This window comes from Serinus canaria, chromosome 20, assembly GCF_022539315.1.
Source record: "Serinus canaria isolate serCan28SL12 chromosome 20, serCan2020, whole genome shotgun sequence".
Lineage (NCBI taxonomy): Eukaryota > Metazoa > Chordata > Aves > Passeriformes > Fringillidae > Serinus > Serinus canaria.
In genome coordinates, this window is record NC_066333.1 from 7,762,737 (window position 1) to 7,788,028 (window position 25,292).

General features: G+C 56.9%; 1 protein-coding gene across 2 annotated transcripts; it reads right to left on the reverse strand.

Moving 5' to 3' along the window:
• Nucleotides 1–444: 444 nt before the first annotated feature.
• Nucleotides 445–9,207, reverse strand: RSPO4 (R-spondin 4). Of its 2 annotated transcripts, none has more exons than XM_009093049.4 (5): nt 8,572–9,207; nt 5,465–5,653; nt 5,051–5,194; nt 4,782–4,967; nt 445–1,809 (listed from the first exon to the last, which is right to left on the reverse strand). In XM_009093049.4, the coding sequence occupies exons 1-5, from the start codon at nt 8,648–8,650 to the stop codon at nt 1,736–1,738; spliced, it is 672 nt and encodes a 223-aa protein (XP_009091297.1). In that variant the 5' UTR covers nt 8,651–9,207; the 3' UTR covers nt 445–1,735. The 2 variants fall into 2 exon arrangements, with proteins under 2 accessions (XP_009091297.1, XP_050837978.1); XM_050982021.1 differs by lacking the exon at nt 8,572–9,207 and adding an exon at nt 5,800–5,944.
• Between the last annotated feature and the right edge of the window lie 16,085 nt (nt 9,208–25,292).

The window sequence follows — 25,292 nt, forward strand, 5'->3', positions numbered from 1 at the left end:
TCTGTCAGGGGCTGATGACTCCGACCACAACTGGGGGTCAGAACATCTGGCACCCCATGGACTGGGATGGGATCTGGGCTGTGTCCCCCAGTAGGAGACAATCCCGGTGTGGGGGACAGGCTGCCAAGGGGATGTCCAAGCATCTTAGCAGAGGGGGATTTTCTCCAACACCCAGAAAAAAACCCTGGTGGTTCCCAATCCTGGGGAATGGCAGTCCCAGTGTCACACTTGCTGCTTGCCCCACTGCTGGCTCAGGCAATGAGTGATGTTTATTAAAAACTTGAAATCAAATCTTTCCCCAGTACTCCAGTGCTGGGGGGGCAGGGCAGGGTGTCCCCCCACAGGGACCCAAGCTGCAGAGCTGTGGAATACGGGATTGCACCGTGGCCATGGCCAGCATCCCAAACCCCCTCCGGCATCAATTCAATGGGACTGGGGAAAACAGGGACGCAGGAGCGATGCTGGGGGTTTAATCCATTTATTTGTCATGAAGCGATTGGAGGCGATGCTCCGGCAGCTTTGTGCCGGCTCTGGGGCTGGCTCGGTGCTGACACCCAGCGCTCCCGTCCTGAAGGGTCTGTGCAGCCCCCGCAGCCTCGACACCCCGCGGCCAGCCCCGGCCTCCCCCTGCTCCCGCTCAGGGCGGGGACGGGGAGTTCGCACCCCGGCAATCCCCAAACGCAGAGCTGCCTGCGGCTGGACAGCGATTGAAGCACACACACGGTATATATCCCGATAGAGCCCTCTGTGCCTGGGACACACACAGCGTGGCAGGGAGGGACGCGCCTGGGCTCAGCACCCCACGGTCACGCCCTGGTGATGGCTGGGAGGGGGCTCAGCACCCCACGGTCACATCCTGGTGATGGCTGGGAGGGGTTTGCAGCGCTGCTTGGGGACGCGGGACGCGGCAGCATCCCCTGCCTGGGCTTGTACTCACACTGTGCCTGTCCCTGTCCTAGACTGAATACAGACACGGTCACCCCAAAATCCTGTGCCCACATCCAGCTGGGAGAGAAGCTCTTTGAGCCTCTCTGTGAGCCTGAGGATGGCAGGATTTGGCACGTGCTGAGTCCTGGGATGGCAAGATCCCAAGAAGGGTTGTCAGTCTGGAGGTCCAGCTGCCCTCTGAGCCCCAGGAGAGCAGGATTTGTCCCTTGGTTGTGCCAGTGGGGATGCTGAGCACAAGGCTGGGCTGTTTTGAGCGATGACACAGTCCCCAGTGGGGGCCCAACCCCAGGAGTCCTGCAGTTTCCCAAGCCTGGGGATGGCGGACACTATCCAGCACCTGGAGCAGCTCAGTGGTGCACTGTGCCCCCAGCACTCCCATAAAATCAGGACCCTGTGGAGCCAGGACATCTCCCAGCCCTGGGGAGCACTATCCAGGCAGGCATCAGCTTCATTAGCGGGGTCCAACCCCAGCCTAACCCCATCTCACCCGTCTGGAGGAAGGGATGGAGCAGGCTGGGGGAGAGGGAAGACCAGAGAAATAAAGGAGCCACCCCCTCCCCAAGCCCTAGGGCTCTGCTTTGGACATTGCAAATTAGATTTTCTGAAAAGGAAATGTTTTACAGGCCATAAATTGTCTCAAAAGAAAGGGGGGAGGGGGGGTGCAGAGAAAATTGTGCAATTTTTTTTTCCTGTGGACAGAAGACCAGGGGTGATGTGGCTGGAGCATCGTGGCAGGAGTTAGCTGGGAGCTCCTGCCATGGTGCCCCAGCTCCCGTGCTGGTGCCCGCTAGGTGCCCGTGTGCCTTTCTGTCTTCGGCTTCTTCTGTCGCTTTTTGCCTTTATTTTTGGGTTCAGTTTTCTCTGCAACAGAAAAAGGAGAAGAAAAGGAACGCTCGCTCGTTGGCCAGGCATGATCTGACCTGAGCCCCATCCATGGGATGATGATCCCCTATCCTCCCTCAAGGTGTTAGTGCTGGACCCAGTTTCTGATTTTGGGGATCCCAGAGCCCTCTCCCAGTCATGAAACAGCAGTGTGGGTCTGTGGGGAGTCTGGGTGTGCTGATGGCATGGGCACAGGGACACTGGCATGTTGTCCCCACATCTCCCATGGCTGGACTCTCAGTCCTGGTACCCCAAAATCCCTAGGAATGGGGTGGGGCAGCTCAACCCAAGTGGAAGCTGCTTGGAGAAACCCCAGCTCCTCTCTGAGCAAGGACTGTGCATGCTGGAGAGGGGCAGTGGCTGTGCCGACACCCTACAGCCATGGCATAGCCGTGCTGAGCTCTGCCATGATGTGGGAACCTGCCCTCCACCATGGGACCCAGTCATCCCTGGGAGGATTTGGGCATGCTGGGGAGCAAGGCAGCTTTGGAGGGCATCCTTGCACAGGTGCTAATTCTCTCTCCCTGTGGATGCCCTCCACGGGTAGATGGTCCCCACACCAGTGGCACAACCAATGTGCTGGTGGAGCCTGTATGCATCCCAGGTCAACCCAGTGCCAGCTTTCCAGGGTCAGGCTGTTGGGACCCAAACCTTTGCTCACCCCAAGAAGCTGCCACACACCCTCCAGCTGGCTGAGGTGTTGGTGCTGAGACACCAAAGAAACAGGAACTCAGGATAAACCCTGCTGTGCCAAGGGCTCCACTGGGAGGGCGAGTCCATGCTACAGATCAGAATGGTTGCCCCAAAAACTGGGCAGCTTTGTGGGTCCTCGCCCCCCTGTGCCCACTCCAGTTAGTGTCACATGAGGGGGTTCAGTGTTGTGAGAGGCACAAGGGACCATGACTGTCCCACCAGGGACAGTGCGGCGTGTGCCAGCACTGTTGTCCCCAGTCCCTTCTGAGGGCTCCAGTTCTTGTCCTGGCTGGCTCTGAAACCCTGTTTCTCGGCTCTGATCTCCAGACAGTTGCCACCCACAAAGGAGAGGGCACGGCACGCATGCCAAGTGTCTGGAGAGCGGGACAGACACCCAAGGCAGATTTACAGCAGTGCGAGGGGTTTGTGCCACGGCCAAGCGCGGCGGCTTTTCCCTTCCAGCCGCCTGGATGGCTCAGAAGTGGTGGCACAAATCTCTCATCACACGGTCGGGTTCGGCCGCCTGCCCTGGCTTGCCTGGGCTGGGGGTGCCTCAGATGCATCAAGTGAACTCCTCGTCCTCCTCCAGCATCTGGATCCCATAACCCAGCACTTGGCCAGGCGGGCAGGAGCCTGGGAGCGAGGGCAGAGACACGCTCTGCCGTGGCAGGGATGCAAACAGCCTGCCCAGGAGAGAGACACATGGAAGGGCTGCTCTCTCCTGAGGGGCTTGCCTGGGGAGAACTCATGGGATTCCTTCTGCTGGGCAGGGGACAGGCCTGTCTCTGAAGCTGATCCCAGACAGCAGCCTCAAGAGTAGAGTCCTGCCAGTCCCTGAGCCCACCACTGTAGCCCCACGGCTTCCAGCTTGCAGGAGCACGGGCAGACGCAGAAGGCCAAGCACTTTTCTGAGGTGCCAGTGCCTTCCCAGTAACTTCACAAGACGAAGTGACCCTGAAACACAGGCACAGCAGTCCCTGACAGTGGGACCCACTGTGTGCCGGGCAGGGCAGGGCACGGGCACGGTGCTCCAGGACATAGTGCTCCAGAGCAGCCTGTCCTCCCACACTAAATTTCTTGCATCAAACTGTCACCAGCTCTGCGGGTCTGGAGCTGCCACACACCAGCAGGGAGGAGAACATCCTCAAAATCGAAGCCACCTGGCACCCCAAAGACGTGAGCTGAGACCTGGGTGGGGAAGGGAATCAGCTCCTCTGCACTGTCAGCAGGAAAATATTACTTATGATTGATGCTGCTGGGATGAAACCTCTCTCCTGGCTCCGTGGCCCTCGCCCAGCACGCACGTCCTCTGCTGCTGCCCCCCTTCTTCATCCTTTTTCTCTCCCCCCCCAGTGCTGTCCTCCCTGATCCCCGCCACGCTGGCGGAGCCGGCCAGCTCATCCCACGGCGCAGCAATCCCGCAGCTCCGAACCGCAACCCTGGCTGGCTCAGATCTGCTGCCAGGCACTTCACTTCGGTATCTCATGCATCCCCCTTTCTGCCAGTTATTAAGTGGAGATTTATTAGGGTAGCTTCAGTCCAGGCGCCTGCATCCAAAAATGACATCAGCCACGTCCTGGTTCCCACCGCCAGCCCTGCACCCGTGCACGCACTGCCCGGACAGACCCTGCAGTGGTCTGGTGTGTGAAAGGTGGGGAGATCCCTGAGACAGGGAGCCCCAGCCTGGGAGTGAGGTGGGGGAAATGCAGGAGCATGAGTGAACATCTGGCCAGATGAGCCATGGAGGGGCACTGTGCCCTGGGGTGTCTCCCAAAACTTTGGCCAGAAAATTCCCTGGGTGATGCCCTCCTGCTTCACGAGTGTTCCTTCCAGCTTTTAGGGAGCTCAGAGGTTTTTGCAGGAACCTCCTCTGTGTGTCTCCACCCTCCTAACCCACAGCTGCAGTACAGAAAGTCTCCCTTCACGTCGTGGCAGGATGGGAGCTGGAGCTTGGCAGCCTCATCCCACCACGGCGGTTCATGCCAGTGCCCAGCCCAGCCCAGTCCAGCATGGAAGGGGACACTGGCTCGTCCCAGGCAGTCTCGAGGACTGCCAGGTGGGAGCAGCCAGCCCTAGGGCTGCTCAGCACATGTGCCTGAGATGACGGCTTTACCCAGAGTTTCAAAATGCTTGGGAGATGACAGCATGGTTCGCCGGCCACTGCCAGACCCCTGCTGCCACCGTCCTCCTGCAGCGCCCCTCGGGCTCACTTTGGAGGGACGAGAAGCTGTCCCCAGCCCCGGCGGCGCGGTGCTCACCTCCCGGGCAGTGCTTCTTCATGCGGCACCTCCTGGTCTCCAGCAGCGCGGGGCAGGCAGTCCCCTCCTCCCGGGCAGCCTCAGGCACCTCCCGTACCCGCGTCTCCACACCCCACTTGCAGCCGCACGTGCGGCTCTCGTGGGTACAGGCGCTCCACTCGCTCCACGGGCCCGGCTCGCACGTCTCTGCAGGGACAGGGACAGAACGGACTGGTGACCCCTCGGAGCCAGGCACGGGGACGGCGGGCACGGGTGCGGGTGCTGCTTACCTTGGCACTCGCGGGTGCCGGGCTGTGCCGCGGTGCCGGGGGGACACTGCCGGAAGCACTGGCCCTTGTACAAGTAAAACTTGTCCTTGCACTTCATGCAGAAGTCTCTGCTGAAGCAGCTCTCGCAGCTGGGCGACCTGCACTCTGCCGGGAGGGACGGCCGGTCAGCGGGACAGCCCGGGGTAGCCCTGGCACCCGCCGGGGACCCAAAAGCTGCGGGGTCCAGGCTGCGGCTCTGGGCAAGGGAAAAGGGGACGAAGCCCCTCCGACCCGACCGCCCCTGGATCCAGTGCCACCAGGGATGCCGTGGGAAATAAAGCCATCGCCCTTCCCGCACCACTGGGACCCGCAGGGTGCCGAGGGGAGCAGGGGGCACTAGCAGGAGCAGGGGGGCCCGGCTGGCGCGGGACGTACTTGTGCATCTGTTGACCTCCAGACCCCGCACACCAAAGTAGCCTGGGGGACAAGTGTGGACGCACATCCCGTACTGGCGGATGCCGTCCCTCCAGATCAGCAGGAAGAGCCGGTGGTGGCAGGTGATGCAGCCGTTGTCCTCAGAGCACAGGACGCAGCCCGTGCAGTTTTCCAGCAGGCCAGCACTCGCTGCGGGGACAAATGGAGGAGAGGGGCTGTGACACAGGTGCTGAGGGGGGGCCCAGCCCTGTGGCCTCTCTCTGACACACTAGGGGGACAGTGCTGTCCTGTCCCTGCAAATGCCACCCCCCTCTCTCTGCTCCTCAAATCCCCACCTCTGTCCAGGCTGCAGCAAAGGGACAGGAGGCACTGCTGGCAGTGGAGGACACTGGAGGCATCGCTCCTAGCTGGGTCAGCACTGATGGCCTCCAGCACTCCAAGATCCAGTCTGAGGGTTTGCCCCATGCCCAGCACATCCCATGGGTGACAGTCTGAGCCACACCCCAAGCCAGCCTTGCCCATCCCGTGGGAAGTGGAACAACCACTGGGTCAGCGGGTAGAAATATGATCTGACCTGGATTAATCAGTTGATGCCTCTTAAGTGTCAGAGGACAAAGGGCATTTTGGATGCACTCAAGAGGAGCTGAGAAAAGAATCTGTCTGTTTGCTCAAGACCCCTGCTGCCTCCCTGGCTGCCTGTGCTGTACTCCCAGGCTGTGGGAGGGTGACTGACCCCGAGGTGGGTGACCTCTGTTCCCAGGGACAAGGACATGGTGCCAACATCCACCAGGCCACAGAGACTCTGCCAAGTGCTCCCACTCTCTGAGCCCATAGAAAAGCCACAAAAGGGGGCACTGAACTCCTGCATGCAGGCATCCAATGCCTTCACCATGCCCCTTTGTTGGGAGCTGTTTGCTTGGATCTGGCACCACAGCCTGAGTAGCAGTGACCGTGCCAGAAGCCCAGGTACAGCCTGCTTAGGACCTGGGCTCTATAGAACCATAGAATCACAGAATGGTTTGGGTTGGAAGAGACCTTCAAGATCATCTTAAGCCCCCTGCCATGGGCAGGGACACCTTCCATGACACAAGGTTGCTACAACCCCGAGCCACCTGCTGGGTGTCTCCCGGCACAGACATAGACTCAGCCCTGGGAGCAGTGGTCCCTCTGACCCCAGAAACTGCATCAGAAGGGTCCCACGGCTGTGGGGCTGGGGCAGAGGTGCTGGGAAGCTGGGGGGATGCTGGCAGAGGATTCTGTCAGACAATGATGGCACGCAATGCCTCGCAGCCCCGTGTGCTGGTCCCTGGCGCAAGCCAGTCCATAGCGCTATGGTGCCATGCAGCTGTCCTCAAGCTGGCTCATGCCAGTCCCTTCTCTAGGGCACACTGTCTGGGATGGCAGCACTGCCAGAAGCCCTCATTAGAGCTGCATCTGCTGGGAGTGCTAACGACGCACCTTGGATCCATTAAGTTGTTATGGTCTCTGTTACATATTTACCAAATGCTGACAACATTTGTGTTCCTGGCTGCAGCTGGAGTGGCTTCCCTGGAGACCCATGGATTTACGAGCCTCTTTCCCTTCCCTAATTCTTTCTGATATTTAGGGCTTTTTTTTGCTGCTCTCCTTTCACCTCCAGCCAGGGCAAAGAAGGTGGGGAGCCCTGGATGGGCTCCAGGGCCTCCTTCCTCTCCTTGGTTTTGGAAATAATCCCATGGTATGGAGCTGGGAGAAGTGGGGTTGTCCTCCTCCACTCCACAGTGGTGCTGGCATGGCACAAACGTCTCTGCCACCAAGAGTGACACTGGGAGCAACAGAATGTGGCTCACTCCAAAACCATGGGCTTGGGGATTAGGAACAAGAGGGGTTCATCTCCTCCTGTCCAATGGTGATGGCAGAGGGAAGGGCTGAGCTGGGGTGGGCACTGGGCATGGGGCAGTACCTGAGTTTGCTGGACATGGGTGTGACAACCCCCATCTCTGCCCACCCTATGCCCAGTCCTGCTGGGAACCATGAGTCCCTGGGGCACTGGACTGCCCAGACCAGATCTCTCATGGCAGTAGGGAGGCTGTGAGGTGCTGCAGCACCTTTTGTGGCTCCTGGACCCTGTGCTGGCTTTTCTGTGCAGGTTATCCCAAGGTATATAACATGTCTGGGGTGTGAAGCCACAGCCAGATCCCCAGGCTGCCAAGACCTGAGGTCTTTGGAGCATTGTGTTACCCAGCATCAAGCAGTGGTAGCAGGAGTCCCTCTTGGTGCTTGGCTGTTTCCCATCAGGGGTGTTTTGGCCACCAGCCTGGCCACCCACATCATCACCCACACCTACTGCCTCCGCATGCCTTTAACATGGAACAACTTCAAGGGAAGCTCTCCAGGCTCCAGCCCTGAGAGCCCTGGTCCTGGCAGGTCCTGCCCCTATCCTGGCACATGTTGGCTCCAAAACCAAGGTATTCCTGGCACAGAGCTGAGAACCAGCCCTGGACCCACTCCACACAGCCAGCTGGCACTGCCTGGCACTGCTGGGTGAGGGGACATGAGCCAGTGCCCAGGCACATGCCTCGACACAGCCCCAGCACACTATGCCCTTGCCCAGGCACTGAGCAGGGGCTCAGCTGGTTCCTCTTCCTGGGGAAAGGATGGGGAGGGGACAAGCAGTGCCTGCCATGGCTCTGAGCATCCTTCCAGGACTTTTTACTCCTAAGGCACTTGGTGTGCTATGCAGAGAAAGGAAATATCAGAAAATCAGCCCATTTTGTGCTATCCCCACTGTGCCTGGCTCTGCTGGGGCTTGCAGAGCTGTCAGCCAGCCAGTGTCCCTTGTCTCCTGCCAGCCCCAAAGGCAGGGCTGGCACCGGGCAGGCAGGGCTATGGGGCTGTGCTCTGCATCTTCCCACACCGCCAAGCCAGCCCCGCGCCACGCACCCAGGAGGGAACACAGACGGTCCCCAAGGGGGCTCAAGGCGAGGGGTTGGGGGTGTGCTGGTTGCTGGCACCTCCAGCCCTGGTTCACCACTCCTTCCTGCCCCGTGCAGGCAGGACAGGCAGCCTGGTGTCCCAAAGCCACCCCGCAGGAGCCGAGCGGGACAAGCCCACTGCGCACACTGTACCTTGCTTCTTCCACCGGTTCTGCGTGAGCATTTCCATGGAGCTGATGAATAACAGCAACATGAATATTATCCACTGCATCTGGGCAGGAGTGATGTCGGACAGGGAAGAAATCAAATCATCCAAGCGGCTGGCGGGCTCGGCTCCTGCCAGAGCCGGTGAGGGGTGGTGGGAGGGCGACGAGCGGCTCCGGGCTCACACCATCCCAACCCGAGCTTTGGACACACAGCCACACTCTAGGACAGCTTGAGCCGACGACAGTGGGGCAGGCTGGGGCTGTCAGGCCCGGGGAGTGCTCATGGTGACGGGGAAGTGCCGGCTGCTCCAGGCAGCTCTGCCTTTATAGTCAGTGTCAGCCCCCTCTCCTCACCCTCCCTTTCAAAATAATAATAATCCTAAAAAAAAAAATAAAAAATCCCCCAGCAGCAACAAAGCGACTGGCAAACGCCCTGGCTGGATCCCCCCGGAGCACTCCAGCCACCACCTCGGCTGGGAACCGTCCCGCCGTCCCGCCGCGGTCCGACTGTCCCGCTGCCATCCCAGCGCCGGGGTCACAGCGAAGCCCCCTGCGATTTTGGGGGGGTGGAGCCAGGAGGGTGACGCTGCCTGCGCCGGCCCCCCGGCTCAGCTCCCCCGGCTCAGCCCCCCGCTCCGAGTCCCCGCAGGGCTGGGGGAACCAGTGCCAGCCCCCGGGCAGGGCTGAGCCCCCCGGTCGCCGGGAGCCGTGGTGGGTCTCCGGCAGCTCCGGCGGCGGCTGCGGGTCTGCCCCGGCTGTCCCCAGGATTGCAGCTGACTCTGATTTTCCGAGCGCTTCTTAACTCACCTCCCTCCGAGCTGCGGGAGCGAAGCTGAGCTGACCCGAGCTGTGCCAAGCTGTTCCAAGCCAAGACGAGCTCACTGCGCTGTTCTGGGCTCCCATGCGGCTGTCCACACCCCTTGCTGCATGCTGTGCTCCTCAATACCCACCTAGGGGCTGTGCTTGAAGTGGGGTTCAGGACAGGAGGGGGACATCTCACTTGTCAGGTAGCCAGGTGACCTACAGGCACAGGTCCCCATCGTGGGAGCCCCACGTGCTCATCCCATCGTCCCAACCCTGAGCCAGGATCCGCACCCTGGAACAGCCTGGTGACCTCCCAGCCAGGTCTCCAAGGCCACTGGCCACCTGTGACAGCCCCAGTGACAGCGCATTAACTCTTGTCCTCACCACATGCAAACCAGCAGACGGTGCCCCTCTCCTCCCCCCAGAGGGGGCACAGAGAGATTTTCTGGGCACACAGGACCCCCCTGAGCACCCTGGGGCAAGTCATCATCCACCTGCTCATCCCACACACCAGTGAGCTGCAGGGCCCCTTTCCACCCGGGATACTCTGGGTCTGCATTGCCTGGGAGGGACGAATGGGCTGGGGGTGCTGAGAGCCAGCAAACTCATTGCACCAGAGGGGACCACCCACAGGGCTGCAGTGGACATGTCCATCTGTGTCCTGGGGTGTCCAGCCATGCCTGGGACAGTACATTGGGGTTAATCTTCTCTCTACCCCTCGAATTTCTCCCTCCTGTTTCCCTTCTTTCCCCCAGCCCCCCTGAACCTCTCTCCCCACCGCTCCCATCCGGCACTGCTGCCTTTCATTCCTGAAGGGTTAGTGATCAGACAACAAAGGAGCCATTTCAGACCCCTTTGGCCTCACTGTAGGAAACCAGGAGTAATAATGATTGGGATCACTTTAGGGTTTTTTTTTTCCTAATTATGAAATAAATTAAAAAATTACACATAAAATGCATAAATTGCAGCATTTGGCTCAGACAAAATGTCCATAAACAACCAAACCTGCAGCATGGCATCACCATCAGGAGTTTGCAAGGGCTGGGGCCCATGTGGACATGGGGATGCTGCTGCCATCCCTGCACAGAAGAATAGGGACATGGCAATGGCATTGGGGATATCTGAGTGTGTCCAAACCCTGGCTGCAGGCAGCTGCATCGGTGTGGATGGCAGTGACTGGGATGAGACATGGATGCCACAGGGCAAGGAGCTTCCACAAGTCCTGTTGGGTGCCCGCACAGCTGCTCTGTAGCCCATAGGGAATTTCCTCGTTCAGACCCGGGAGGCAAACACTGGGCAAGGGCCAGGTCACAGTCTCTGGCTGCTGGCACGGGTGAGCAGATGTCGGCACAAGCCTTGCCAGGGTGACCCGTCACAGGAGGACGCGCTAATTAGACAGCTCTCGTTCGTGCTGGATCCTGGGGGCACCACGTGGCCATTGCTCAGCCCATGCCCAGCTGTTTGGGATCACGGGGGATTTGCCAAGGGCGGCAGTCCCCATGCCCAGGCTGCTGTGTGCCAGGTATCCCTGAGAGAGCACGTTTCCCTTAATTTGTCTATTTATGACAAATCCTACTGTCGGCGGGAGGAGAGGTGGTGTCTGCTGTTTAACTTTGGACCTGGCAACCCTGTGTTGTGCTGAGAGAAGTTTGGGGGGCTGCGGGGAGGGGGAAGCCCAGCCCTGATACCAGGGCAGCAGCCGCGGTGACTCAGGGATGGTGTCGGGGAGAAGCGAGGCTGAGCCGCGGGTGCCGCCGGCAGCTCCGGCTCCTCACGCAGCCCCGCTCCACGCCAGCACAGAGGGAATGAAATGTTCCTCCTCCGTCTTCCAAAGCAGAGGGGAGAAAGTGTCCAGAAAGATAATTTGGAAAGTTTGTTTGACACTTGAGCACACTTTCATCTTCGGAAAAATCTTGGTGACCTTCCAAAGCTGCACCGCCTGCTTCCCGGCACGGCAGGCGCCCCAGGGCACACGCCCGTGGCACCATCCCATTGGCTGCTTTCGGGATGCTCAGGGCTCTGGAGGGGACAGTGTGGTCCCGCCGGGCCCACAGGTCAGCAGGGATGCGGTCACAGAGGTGGTGGCACAGGGATGCAGGTGCAGAGATGCAGGCAAAAGGATGCAGGTGCAGGGATGCTCCTAGCAAAGGTAGCAAAGTGAAAATTAAATGTCTGGAGCTGGCTAGCAGCAGGGGACAGGAAGGGGCAGGGGTATGGAGGGAGCCCCTGGATGAGGGCGGGGTTTTCTCCACAGGTGCCATGAGCTCCCAGCAGCCACGAGGGCTGGGAGGGATCTTCCCCAGTGCATCCCAGGCGATGAATGTGGGTTTGATCAGGGGAGGGTTTGAGCGGATGGTAGTGGATAAGGAAGAAAAATACTTGGCATTCCTCTCCCATCATAACAAGCCCAGATGCTTGGACGGTGGCAGCCCACTTCCCACAGGAATGGAAAGTCACAGCTGCTCTCGCGCCAGTTAGGCAGAGGCCCTTTCCCTGCTCTGAAGAAAAGCCAGCTCCACCTCACGCTGCACCACAGCCCTCGCTGGCATCCCGTGACACGGCTCCTCCATCACTCGGGTCTCTGCAGGTGGCACTGCCCATGACCCCGCTCCAGGAGAGCTCGGAGCAGGGAAATGTGCTGTGAAAGGCCAATCTCAGATTTACTGCTGCTGTGGCTGGTGCTCCTTGCCACATGCCAACACGTTGGGAATACCTGGACTAGCACAGCCCTGCAAAGGAGGAGTGCTCTGGGGAGGCTGATGCCGTGGGAAGCATTAATGGGAAGCAGCTCCTGTCTGGTCAGAGCTAGTGGGAGCAGCTCCAGCCTTCTGGCAGCCCAACTCACCACCTCCCATGCCAGCACAGAGCCAGTGAGGTCCCTCAATGCTGGGGTGCCATCAGCTCTCCCAGATGAGAAGAAAGGCGTGAAGGTGGCTGATTTTAGTGCTGACATTGCCAAGTGCAGCCTGCAGCACGCTCATGGCACATTTGCTCTCCCCTCCTCCTCCTCTTCCTCCTCTTCCTCCTCTTCCTCCTCTTCCTCCTTTTCCTTCTCCTTTTCCTCCTTCTCCTCCTCCTCTTCATGCCACACTTCTGCCATTCCTAGGTTTGTGCCACCCGCCATTCCTGCTGTTCCCAGGGAATGTGGCATCCCAAGAGGCTTAAGATTTGCCATAAATCACATCCTTCATCCCAGAGCAAGCTCTGGAGCTCCATCTCTCTTCTTGGTTCCTCTAGCTTGCTCCAGTTCTGGACACCAGCATGGCTACACAGCCTTTAAGTGCTCCAACTGCCAAAACAGGAGCAAAGCCCAAGGAGGGAATTGGCATCAAGTGGCACTGTAGGCCAAGGGGCAGCAAGAGTAGGAGAGAGAGCCAGGAGGAAAGGGAAGACGAGCAGTGCGATGGGAGGGAAGGCTTGGTGTCGAAACTGAATTCCTGGTCCATGTCAGCAGAGCAGATTTCCAGTGTTTATTTTATCTCTTTAGTTGAGCCCCTTTGAGGCAGAATATATTAAATGGCCTGACTTTATATAATGGAAATAATTGAAACAATACTCCTGCTTCCAGCCGCAACGTGCCGTGATTTCAGCCAAGAGTGGCCAGCCTCCTCGAGGTGGTGGGGACAGCCGCCGCCGCCGCCGCCGCTGGCGCTTGTTCGCTGGTTATTGTTGACACATGTCAGCGTCGCCTTCCAATTTCCGTCCAGCTGTCAGAGAGGGGAGAACACCCAGCGGCTGGCGCAGGGAGGGCTCAGCGGCGGCAGCACCGACGGGCGCGTGGAAGGACGGCATCCCCGTGCCGGGATCTCCGCTCCGCGGGGCTGGTGATAACGGCTGGGCTGGGATTTCCCAAGGGGAGGTGGTGTTGGGGCAGCGTGCCCTGGTAGCCAGGTGGGGATGGTGGAATGTGGAGAAGTTTGAGAGGATGGAGGGTGTGCTTGCTCACTGCATGAGCTGTTGAATTGGGATCTCGGTATTCACTGGAGAAGGTGAAAGAAGGAGGTGAATGTGAAGGCTGGGGGTTGTTGAAGGTTTTATCCAACTCTGCCCCAGCAGTGGGTGATGTTGGGGCAGGGAAAGGCTCCCAGCATCCCTGTGGGAAAGCACTTGCACCAAGCACCATCCTTGAAGCCAACATCCATCTCCATCCCACAAGAGCCACTGAAACTCTGACAATCTGTCATTGCTCCTTGAGCAGAGCTGAAGCGATAAAATGAGCAAACATGGTGGTGAGGAGTCACCAACATTGAGCCAGGCCATAAACCAATTCCCATTTGCGGCACTGCAGGATTCCAGGGAAAAGCTGGCAGGAGGTGATAATAAGAGCAACAGCAGGCAAGGTCTTCGAGGAACAGTGACATGGTGTGAAAAGTGCTCCAGAATCTCTTCCCACCATTGTAGCCACTCTCCCTGGCTGTGCACAGTGGGGGCTCGGGGAAGGTTTTTCCAAGGAAAAGCAGGAGATAGGACTTGCAGTGTAGGACAGGGAGCCTGGGGTTTGGGGCAGCTGGACTGCAGATTCTTTTGCTGTAGGGAGCTGGAATTCCCCAGATGAGTTGGCTGCTGCTACTGTGCTCAACAGGACCCCTTAGCCTGGGCAAAGGCTGCTCTCCCAGCAAAGCCAAAGCATCAGTGACCATGGAGCATCCTCCTCTGAGCCAGATGTGCCTCTGCCTTCCCTGCAATGAAAATCATGTGTTTGTTACTGGAAGGGAGCGAGGCAGCAGTATTTTAGTATCTGGCCCTCTTCTATTCTCCTCAGAACCATATATGCCAAATTCCAACAGACCTTTTTTTTTTTAAATATTTGGACTATTTAAGGAAACTATTGAGAAAGACAGATGGAAGCATCAGTCAGATGGATGTTCCTGGCTCCACGTGAGACAGCACTCAGAAGTCCCATTCTTTTTCAAATAATTTTAATGTGACTACATGGTTCCCTCTTGCACATCATTCCCCAGGAGGGTAAATCCTCTGACTCTGGTGGATGACTCTCACCAGCTGGAATTCAGCAGAAGACAAAGGCTTTGAGCAGGCTGCTGGTTGGGGATGGGGAAATTCCCCTCTGCAGCCACAGAGCCCAGGAAGGGCTGTGGAAGCAGCTGCTGCAGTGGTGGCTCTGGTGCCCAAGGCCAGCCCTGCCCATGACCTGCCCTGCCCTTGCTCTGCCACAGCTGCAGCTCCCAGTGGATGTGGTCCCACTCAGGGGACGTAGTGAGAGGCTGAGGTGACCCTGGGCAGAGGAAGGCAAGAAGGGTGCCCATCTGTGTGCCCTCAGGGAAGCAAAACTTGGGCTATGTGGCTGCACCTGCACCTCAGCTTGTGCCAGGGCTGAGAGCCTGATGTTGGTGCTGGCATCACTCAGCTGGGACTCGGCCACCAAAGGCTCTGTCTCAAAGTTTACTTTTAAGCCATTTTCCTGATAATTCAACCCCAGTGTCTCAGCTCTGGGAACTGCCCTGGGTCCTCTGGTTGCAGTTGAACATGGACTTTTGCAGCATCCCAACCCTCATGGACCCTTCTTGGCAGCAGGATGTGATCATTCCGTGACAAAAGCCAGCGGCTCCTCAGCTCCCGCCTGCCCTGGCCAAAGCTGCAGGGATGTACTCATGCTTTGGACACCAAGCCAGGAGGAAACAGCGTGTCTAGGAGCTTTGTCCTTCGATAGACCCTGCTGTGCTGGCACAGGATTGGGAAACACCCAATTTAGGTTCATGGTCCTCAGGAACTGGAATTTGGGTCCTCCACAGGGACATGGGTCCCTCCTCACCCTCCCAGCCTCAGGATACATCCTCAGTCCAGCTGACATCCCAACTCCTGGCTCTGTCCCTGGTCTCTAGGGCAGTCCCTCCCATCCCTCCCCTCCAGAACAATCCAGGAATGTGGCACAGCAGGGCCAGCCTGGACTTTGGTCACCAGCCCTGCTGTGGCTGCCAGCACCCCAGGGCCAGCGGCCGTGTGCCATGGTGACTTATAAAGGCTTTTTTTCAAAATTAATAACAGGAGAAACACAAACTTTAATATTTCTGAAGTGAAAATGGAGTGATAATTGTATTTAGCCAACATTCAGGAAAATTATTACCACCTGGCAGCCCCATTTGTGGCTGACGTCAAAGAGCACCATAAACCACCGTTAGTTTGGAGAACACCAGGGGAAAAAAAGGGAAAAGAGCAGAAATGGTGACCTTTGTATTAAAAAATCCAGGATCAGGAGTATCCTGGGATGCTGGACAGAGCAGGTCCCCAGGGCCTGTTTGTCATCAGGAGTTTGACTAACACTCAGGAGTGTCAGCAGATATGGTCCTCAGAGGTTGAAGGAAAAGACATGGAGAAAAATGTTCCCCTCTTCTTTTTTTTTTTTTTCAGTCTTTTATATCCTGTTTATGCCACTAACAAATTCAATTTTCAGGAGCTGGAATAAAGACAAAGCTGTTTAAAATGGGTTGTGGGCAGCTCCTGCTCGAAGCACACAGAGAAGGTTCATCACCCCAGAAAGCACCAGATTTCAGGAGTGGGGAGAAAAGGGAGTTGGAGTGGTACAGCGGAACTGAAGCAGTGATGGAGAGGGTGCCAGCTGGGTGCCCTGAGCCTCGTGCCCATTTCTGAGCATCCATGCTGCTGAAGTTGGAGGAGAGATACAGGGACATGGTCTCTAACTGGTCCCCAGTGCCACGGCCGGGCGCAAAGCCGTGGCAGCAGCCTCTGGCTCATGGAAAGAATTCTTCACTTGGGAATTTGAGCAAAAAAGATTAAATGAAGTAAAAAATGCATGTCACACTATGAAAGCAGAAAAAGAACATTTCCAAATATCCCCAGCCTCCTCCATACCCCGCACGCACTTCAGGCGCTCTCAGCTGCCACCTCTTCTTCCCACGGCATTTTGGGGGTTCATGGCTCCCCACCAGAGAGGAGAGCTCTGTCTCAGCTCTGAGGCAACCACAACATGGAGAGACATCATAACCTGGTGCTCTCATCTCTTTCCATCCATCCCCCCTCTTCTCTGGCTGTCTGGGAGGTTCCCAACAGAACCAACCCGGCCATCCATTGCAGTAGGGAGGTTCCAGCACCTTCCTGCAGGCAGAGGGTCCCTCCTGCTGAGATCCCAGCCCTGGCCTAAGGGTGCTCTGGGGTGCAGAGGGTGATTCCAGTCCCAAGGGAACCGATGCTGCTCAAAGTTCCCTGGAGACAGGGAATAAACCTGCATCAGTTCTTTGCTGGAGGAGAGATATTCCTGTGCAGGAGCAGGGGTCCTGTGAGGATCACAGCGGTGCTTCCCATGGATGGGGATTTCCAGGGTCCTGGCATAGCAGTGCTTTCCCACTGTGGGCCTGGAGCAGGGCTGCTTTCAGACATCAGCACTGAGGAAAAATCCCATCATACTGTGATGAAAGAGCAATGTGTGGCATGGCCTCCCCAGGTGCAAAATGCTTCCTCCCTAGGAAAAGGGGATAATTAAAGGGTATGGATGTTTTGAGCTGTTCAACAATGCTGGTTTGTTAATTTGAGCCCTCCTGGAACACCACACAACAATCCCAGTGCTCCCACACTCTCCCAGCCAGCCCGACAGAGGCAGGGCCAGCATAGGTTCCATCAGCCAAACCAGTTCTGGCTCCAGTGCTCCCAGTTCCAGTGGAGCCACTGGGATGGGGATGTCTGTCTATCCCCACATGGGGATGAGCCCCAGCTCTGCTGACAATGGCAGGGCTGGGAGTACTTGGGTTTGCAGCAGGTTTGGAGTGTCCCTGTCCTTGGCCATCCCAATGGCATCTCCTTGAGCCTCAACCAAACAACTGGACATCACTGAGACCACAAACAAACAGCATTTGATTAGATTACTCTTTTTTACATTTTTTTTCCCCTGAAAAACAAAGAGAAGAGGAGAATTCATATTTCCTGTTCTTGTGAAAGGAATTTGCCAGCATGAGGCAGGGAAAGCAATGCTGGTGGCCTGGAAAAGTCACCACCTCCTGACTCTAGGGGCAAAGAGGAGCCAGGAGGTGGTTGGCATGGAGGCTCCACACCCAGACACCTGCACAGGGGCACAGTCTGGAGCAGGGAGCTCTTGCCAAGGCTGCAGCTCCCTAACCCTGGGTGCTGGGAAGAGGCAGGATGGCGTGGCCAGGCCAGGCTCAAGCTCCAGTGCTGCCAGGGTCTGAATGTCTCAGCAAAGCGGCAGCGGCTACCAGCCAAGGCTTCAGGAAGGAATTTCAGAAAGGGCTTGGTGTGGCCTCTCTTTTCCCAGAACAAAAGCTGGGATCTGCTCAGCAATCCTCCTCCATCATTTTGCCAAGTTGCCTGGAGGGGTCAGAGGAGCAGAGTGAGGCTGATCTGAGAAGGCCTCGGCACCCTGGGGTTAGGGAGAGGATCTGCATGGGCAGAGGGACCATCAGGTCAGGACTTGCATCCCTGCATCCCCACAAGCCTGAATCTCTGCATCCCTCCATCTCTGAGTCCCTGCATGTCTGCTTCCCCCAAATCCCCACATTCCTGCATCCATGCATCCTTCTATTCCCATATCCCTGCATCCCTGCCTCCCCACAGCCCTGGAAAGCTATTCTCTTCTCAGCTTATTCAAACATCCTGTCATTCTTCCCAGACAGTCGGTGCTGCTGCTTCTCTGGCACATCCTACTGCACTGGACAACTCTGCAGCCCTGGCATCTTGCTCTCGATCGAAGTTACACATTCACTGAATTCTTCCATTTCCATATTAATAATGGATAAATCCTGTTGCATAAGTATTTTCCACATCCTCTCCCTTGCCTGGTGCTGAGAGGCACCAACCACCCTACAGATCCCTGCATAGCTGTGGTAAGGGTTGGGCACCCTGGTGCTGCAAGGGGGAGTCCTTGTCCCTAGTCCCTTGAGGCTGGAGATGCTCTGGGTTTGAGTTTCCCAGTCCCTGGATGTGTTCAAGGCCAGGTAGAATGGTCTGGTGGAAGGTGTTCCTGCCCATGGCAAGAGAGTTGGAACTGGATGATTCTATCATTCCCAAAGCCTCCAGCCCCCTCCTCAGTGCTGCTGAGGCCCCAGGAGCTCTCAAAACACTGAAGGGTCTCAACCAAATCTTCACCAGACACCAGCACAGCTCCTGCATCCTCCACCAAGTACCCCTCGGGCAGGCTGCAAAGGGGAAATATGTTGGAGAAAGGCAGGATGCAGCATGCCAGGGGTCCTGTGCCAGGCAGGGACATGGATCAAGGTGCAAAAGCCCCTGGGGGACTGGCAGCAGGATGCAGTACCATCTACATCCCTGGAATGGGCCCTCCTGCTGGTTCTGGGGACAAGAGCGGCTGCGGGCGAAGGGAGCAGCAGTGTCAATGCACGGCCAGTTCCCAATTTGCACCAGCCTAGAACAATGACAATGACAATGGTAGAAATAAAGAGATGAAAAATGTGTCTGTGATTTGAAGAAGCTGGAAACATCCAGCATAGGGGACAGAGGGCAGGAGGGTGGCTCCCGACTGGCCATTGCCCTGGCAGCAAAAGGGGTCCCTAATGCCTCCAAGCTGTGCAGCCCTTCATGGAGGGCAGCCTGGCTTTCCACAGTCACAGCTTGGGAATAATTCAAAGATTTTCTTGTTGGGAATTTCTTGCTGGGAGCGGCTGTGGGCTTTTATGTCTGCACCAAATGACTGTGAAGGGTTGGAAAGGCATGCAGGGGGCTCAGTGGAGCCCCATGGCCTGTTGTAAAGCATCTGTGTCCTGCTCCCATATGGAGAGCAAAGGAAAGGGAAAGGCTGAGTGGTGGCAAAAGCCACAATCATCCAGGCCTCAGCAAATGGCAGGTCCCACTCAGGCACCCGTTCTGAGGCAGTGGCCACATCTCTCTCAGCCTGGTTTTCCATCTAGGATGAAGTGGGAGCAGGAGGGGGCAACAGGGCTAGACCATCCCTGGCGCCTGCCATGACAGAGGCGGCAGTGGCTGCTCCCAGAACCACCCCACAGCTCATCCCCTTCTTGGGCTCTTCCCCTTTCCTCCCTGGAATTTTGCCCTCCTGATTGTTTTTTCTTTTTTTTTTTTTTTTTTTTTTTTTTTTTTTTTTTTTTTTTTTTTTTGTAACATAAATTTTTTCATAGCCTTTTAAACACTGTAAAATTTAATACAAAGGAAATTAAAAAACCCAGAGGAACTATTCTCAAAATAATTTCACAATCCGCACACATCCCTCAGCAAATTGAATTTGTAGGAAATAAAGAACAAAATATGACAATAAAGGGCTTCTAAACAAATCCTAATGTGTCACATATGGAAGTGCAAATGCCAGCCTGTGTGCAGGCACTTGGTGGAGGTGGGTGGCATGTGGGTCTGGGGGGCACAGCTCTGCCACCCCCCAACACTGCTGGGAGTCCCTGCACTCCTAGGGGCAGATTGAAGGAGCCAGGGGGGTTTTGCTGCCCCAAACTCCACATTATGAACCCTGGCTGAGTGTATCTGTCTTGTGTCCCAGCAGCTCCAGCTCTGGTGGCAATGCTGACAGCATGTCCTGCTTCATCAGCCTGGATCCAGACCAGTTTGTGGCAGTTAATGGGGAAAACTTCAAAGGATCTGAATCAGCTCTGCCAGGGTCCCACAGGGTGAGCTGGGAACCTCCTACCTCACAGCAATGCCCACAGCATGGCTTTCCCATGGTCACTCAGCATCCTGGGGGCTTGGTGGTGGGGGGACATGGGTGCTAACTGCACCCCCATCCTCACACCCCCATCCCACACACACACCCAACACCATCCACCCCCAAAAAGCATATCCTTCCCAGATGTTCCTTGTCCAGCTGTGGCCCTGCTTCTCCCCCTTGGTTTTTTTTCCTCTTCTATTAATAAACCTGGCACCTGACAGGAATTTTCCCTGTAAACACCCAGCTTCACACTTTAGTGACTTTTCTGTGTTTTAATTAACGAACTGGAAAAAATGTCAATTGTTACCCACCACGAGCACGTGTGTCCTGCAGGCTGCCAGAGACATGTCCTCCCTGCTCTGTCCCATGCTGTGGTCACAGGGCAGAGCCACTCTGCCCTTTGGCAGAGGGAAAATAGGGGATATCTGGAGGGTTATACCCAAATTGCTGTTCCACGGCTGCACCCACATGTGGCACTGCTCCAGTGGGATCCAGGTGCTCTCCCTTGCCCAGATGCCCCATCCCAGATGGTCAGTGCTGCTGGTTTACCATGGTACAGCCCAGCCCACCACGACTGGACCCCTTGCACCCCCTCCCCACCCCCAGCCCCACTGGGAAGCATTTTGGACCAGTTTCATCATGGAATATTCCCCACCGGCCGGGAAGCCAATACTCCCCGAGAACATTGCCACATCCCAGCCGTGCGTGCCTGGGTTGGGGAGAAACGCTGGGGAGCTGCAAAAGACATCCAAAAATTAATGTACTGTCTGCAGCAGAGCTGGGGCTGCAGCCCGGGGGAAGCGCCCGCCGTGTGGCATGGAAGGAACTGCAAAGGAAAGGGTCTTGTGAGGATAGCGGGAGCTGCACGGCAGGAGCAGGCTTTGCTCTGCAGCCTTCCTGCAGCTCCAGGATAAGCTTGGGATGGGACTGGCTCTTCCCACATATGCAATGCTACCTCCTGCTCACCCCTGCAGAGGGAAGGTGCTGCCAGCCCTGGAATGCTACACTGGTGTCCCCGCATCCATGCACCCCCACCTTTGGTGCTCTCTGCAGCCGCCGTGACCTCGGACATCTCCCTCGGCACTCGGAGCAGGGAGCAGCGCTGCATCCTGGCTTTGCTGCTGGGGCTCAGGCAGTGAGCAGAGGCCAAGCCCGTGTGGGCAGTACAGACAGGCAGCCCATGGGCAGGGCGCTGCCCGTCTGGGGCTGGGACACCCCGGCAGCCAGCTTGGGACACCCCGGCAGCCAGCTGCTCCTGCTTTGATGTGGAGTCCCTCAGGCTCCGCACAATGCAGACTGGGGCGGGATGAAGCAAGGGTGATTGATTGTCTTGTTTTGTTCCTCCAAGGCTGTCCTGGACCGCTTGGATTCACAGTTGAGATCCCCCAAGAGCAAGGGCTGGCAGTGTCCACCCAGGCTGAAGGGCTTGGGCTGGTGGGGTGCAGGCTCTGGCTGCAGGCAGTGGAGTGGTGGTCTGAACCCTCTGTGCCTCAGTTTCCCCATCATCACTGCCCTCTTGGAAGTTCTTGGTGTTTCTGGATGAAGTACATTCCCTGAAGCCATCCTCCATTACTCTCAGGTGTGCTGGGCATCCCTGGAATTCAGGTCAACAACGGGAGCATAGGAGCCCTACCAAGGGTAAAGCTCATTAGGATTTGAGCATGTTGACCTTCAAAAAATGGAGTTTAGCTCCATCCAGTTGATGAGTCATGACTCTGTTTGTGCGATGCACTCCCTGCAAGCAAGGTTTTCACCGCAGAACTAACAGGCTTTTCTGGGAAGCACAGGGGTTCTGGGTTTCCTAATTATTTTCAAACCCTACTGGCAGCCTCTCTCTGACAGGGATCACGCCTGCTCGAAGCGCAGCACTCAGGCGTGTTTAGAGTCCTGAAGCACTGACTGACTTTAGCTCGGCCTCACTGCTGAGCGCCGCTCTCGCAGCCCCAGTCCCTCCTCCTGCCCGAGCCTGCCTGCATGTGGTTTGCATTTCTTCCCCGGACAAAAAACCCCTTTCTCCTGCCTCAGTGTCATCTTTCCCTGGAATTGAATTTAGGGGAAATAAAGAGGAGGCCAAATTTTCATGGAGTGACTACCTCCCCTCTCAAGGCAATGATGGCAGTGAGGGGAAAAGCCCATTCCAGGAACCCCTGCCCCGGTCCACATCCCTTGGCACTGGTGATTTCAGTCACAATCAGGTGGCTCCTTCTGAGCCAGTAAGCCCTGAGGCACTGAGCAGATTGTGGAGGAGCTACTTCAGTGCTGCTATGCAGCAGGGGATCCTCCCACTGTGTGCTAAGAAACTGCTGCCTGCATGGAGCAGGATGGGGATTTTGGTAGAAAACATGGATGGCAGTGCCATCCATCACCCTGAGTGATGCATGGGGGGGCTTTCCAATCCATGGGAGAGGAGCAGCAGGAAGCTGACCTTGAGGCAATCAGGAGCCAGGAATACCTGAACATCAGTTAGGGATTATCCATGGCCCCTCTCTTCCTTCTCCTGTGAGACTCTGGGTCATACCCAGCATGCACAGCTCAGCACAGGGCTGAGCCAGCTGCCCTGGCCGTGCTGGCTGCCATTCCCAGCACAGAGGGCTCATGGGCTGCCAGCGGGGCGGGCGGTTGGGAAATCTGTTTCCTCTTCTGCTCATTACGACACCACAGTGGGCGCATGCAATGGGAGCAGTGAGGCAGTGGGAAAGTATGAAGGTCAGGGGAGACTGCGGTTTGTGTGACGGAGGTGACCCCGGCTGATGTAGCCTTTTACCTGCTCCAAGCACTGCCATCCAGCTGGGATAGCTCCAGCTACTGCCTCCCCTGGGACATCACCCCCACCCACGCTCTGTCAGGGAGCAGATCTCCACAGATCTTGTTCCTGGGTGAAAGAGGGAGGAAAATGGCCAAGGGCAGCTTCCTTGGTGCAAGAGCTGGGTGTGAATTGTCATGAACACGTGCGAGGCATCAGGGCACTGGCTGCTCTGAGGGCTTCACTCAGTTCTCACAGCATCGTTCCTGCTCCCAGCTAGGTTCCAGCAGTCACAAAAAGGACACGGCTGCTCTGACAATGGTACCAGCATGCCCGGCAGCAACCCTGACACACTCGCCTTGCAGCACAACTTTGCCAGCTCTGCAATCCTCATCACCTCCTCAGTGACTTGGCTGTTGATTCCAGCCAGGGCTGGGCTCTCCGTACCTCCCACACAGTTCGCAGGCCCCTAACTCACATTAGGGGGCTGCTTTCATGTGGCCAGTGGTTTTCATCATCATGAAGCCATGGCGTGAGTGAACCACGGGAGCAGAGGAAGGAGACAACAGGGAGTCAGGCAATGTGGGCCAGCATGCCACCGTGGGGGCTGGAATAACGGCTTTGATGTAGTGGCAGTCAGCCCCGGGGCCATAGCTCAGGTATAGCAGGGCCCAGGCTCCCAGGAGGGTCCCCTGGTGAGTGGATGCATGGAGCCATCTGCTGTCCTCACTGCTGTGCCCAGGGAGGGGCTGATCGGGCCAAGTGACTTTTGGCTCCAAAAGTCACTTTCCAAGAGTGTCCAGGGCAGCTGACATATCACAGTGTGGGAAAATAAATCAAGGATGAACATGGAGGTGAGGCCACAGGAGGACAAGCTGAGGGCTGGATAGGAGCAGGTAGTGAGGGGTGAGAGGGTGGGGAGCGGATGGTGGGTGAACAAGGATGGCAGAAATTTGGATGGGAAATAGAAAGCTCAGCAAGCACTCAACAGAGCTTTGGTGTGATCCTCCTGAGACACTGATCCTAAATACCCTGTGCTCCTGCACCTGCAGGAACCTGTGCAGCAGCTCTGCAGGAACGTAGGGGGAGTCCAATAGCAGCAGTGAGATACAGGATTCCAGATCAGGTTTCTGGAGGGAGACTTAGGATTTCAAACTCTGCCTCAGAACTGGGCATTTAAATGGAGTCACTGGTAGCTCCTGGCCCACCCAGGGCCAGGCTGTGCTGGGAAAGTGAAATGTGGATGTCATCAAAGCCTGAAACCGCGGCTGCTGCCCAAGAGTGAGCTGAGCCATGGGGTGGAAATGCTGCTGCTGCTGCTACTCTGAATCACATCTGAGCGATGGAGAAGCTCCGGCTGAGGCATTTCCTGCTGTTCCCAACTCATCCCCATTCGATGCCTCTCTCATGGAGATCCTGTGCTGAAATCTCGGCCCTGTGGAAAATGCACAGCAGCTTTCCTGATGAGTCCAGCTGTCTTCCCTGAAGAAAGGAGTGACAAAGCATGGCAGGAGATGTGGTGTCTCCTGGTAGTGATTCCCATGGGACCTGCCAGGCTGTGCTCGGATGTTCAGCCTCAGTGACTTCTTGAGAGGGAAACAGAAAGAGCGAGCAGTGTGAGTTAATTAATTGACGCATAATGAAGTCAAGATGAGCATCCCCCAAGGACCTGAAGCTCAGATTAGGAAAGCAGCAGATGATGGTGTTCCCTGGCTTTGTCCTGAGCCCCAGCCTCCTGCCAGCCACACTGAGGACACTAGCTTTGGCCCAGGGGCAACGAAAAAAAGCCCCTGAATGCCTTTCAATGGCAACTTTGACAGAATTAAGGTGTTATAAGCACTGTGACCCAGACAAAGAGTTAAGGAAGGGATGAAATAAACCCATCAACGGCTGTTCAGTGCTTTGATCCCTTTGGTGTCAGCATCAAGGCTTGCTATGCCAGCACAAGTAGACCCTGCATGGACTCAAATGCTTTTCTGATGACAAGGAGGAGCCAGGAGCAGGGAAGGAGGCTCAGAGTGACTAACCTGGAGGTTGCTGGATGGTGCTGGGCAAACACCCTTCACAGGATCATGGAATCCTTCAGGTTGGAAAAGCCCACTTAGATCACTGAGTCCAACTATTGCCTCAGCACAACCAAGGCCACCACTAACCCTTCTTGTCAAGAAATTTTCCCTAATATCCAAAGTAAACCTGCGCTGGTACAACGTGAGGCCGTTTCCTCTTGCCCTGTCCCTTGTCCCGCCGTAGCAGAACCTGACCTCGACCCGGCTGCACCCTCCTGTAAGGGAGCTGTACATAGGTCTCCCCTGAGCTCCCTTTCTCCAGGCTGAGTGCCTCCAGCTCCCCATCTGCTCCTGGTGCTCCAGCCCCTTCCCCAGCTCCATTCCTTTCTCTGCTCCAGCCCCTCAATGTCCTTCTTGTCCTGGGGGGCCCGAAACCGACCCCAGAACTCGAAGAGCCTCAGCAGCGCCGAGCACAACAAAACAGGCACTGGCCTCGCGGCCTCAGGAGGAGGCTCGGGCCCAGCGCAGCGGACGGGGGC

Bases quoted from the DNA above. Each gene is read 5' to 3' on its own strand.
- RSPO4 (XM_050982021.1), bottom strand. From the start codon at position 5,929: ATGGGGCAAACCCTCAGACTGGATCTTGGAGTGCTGGAGGCCATCAGT. The intron at 4,968-5,050 runs GTAAGCAGCACC...CTGTCCCTGCAG, and splicing joins CGGCACCCGCGAGTGCCAAG to AGACGTGCGAGCCGGGCCCG. The intron at 1,810-4,781 runs GTGAGCACCGCG...TTTCTGTTGCAG, and splicing joins GAAGAAGCACTGCCCGGGAG to AGAAAACTGAACCCAAAAAT.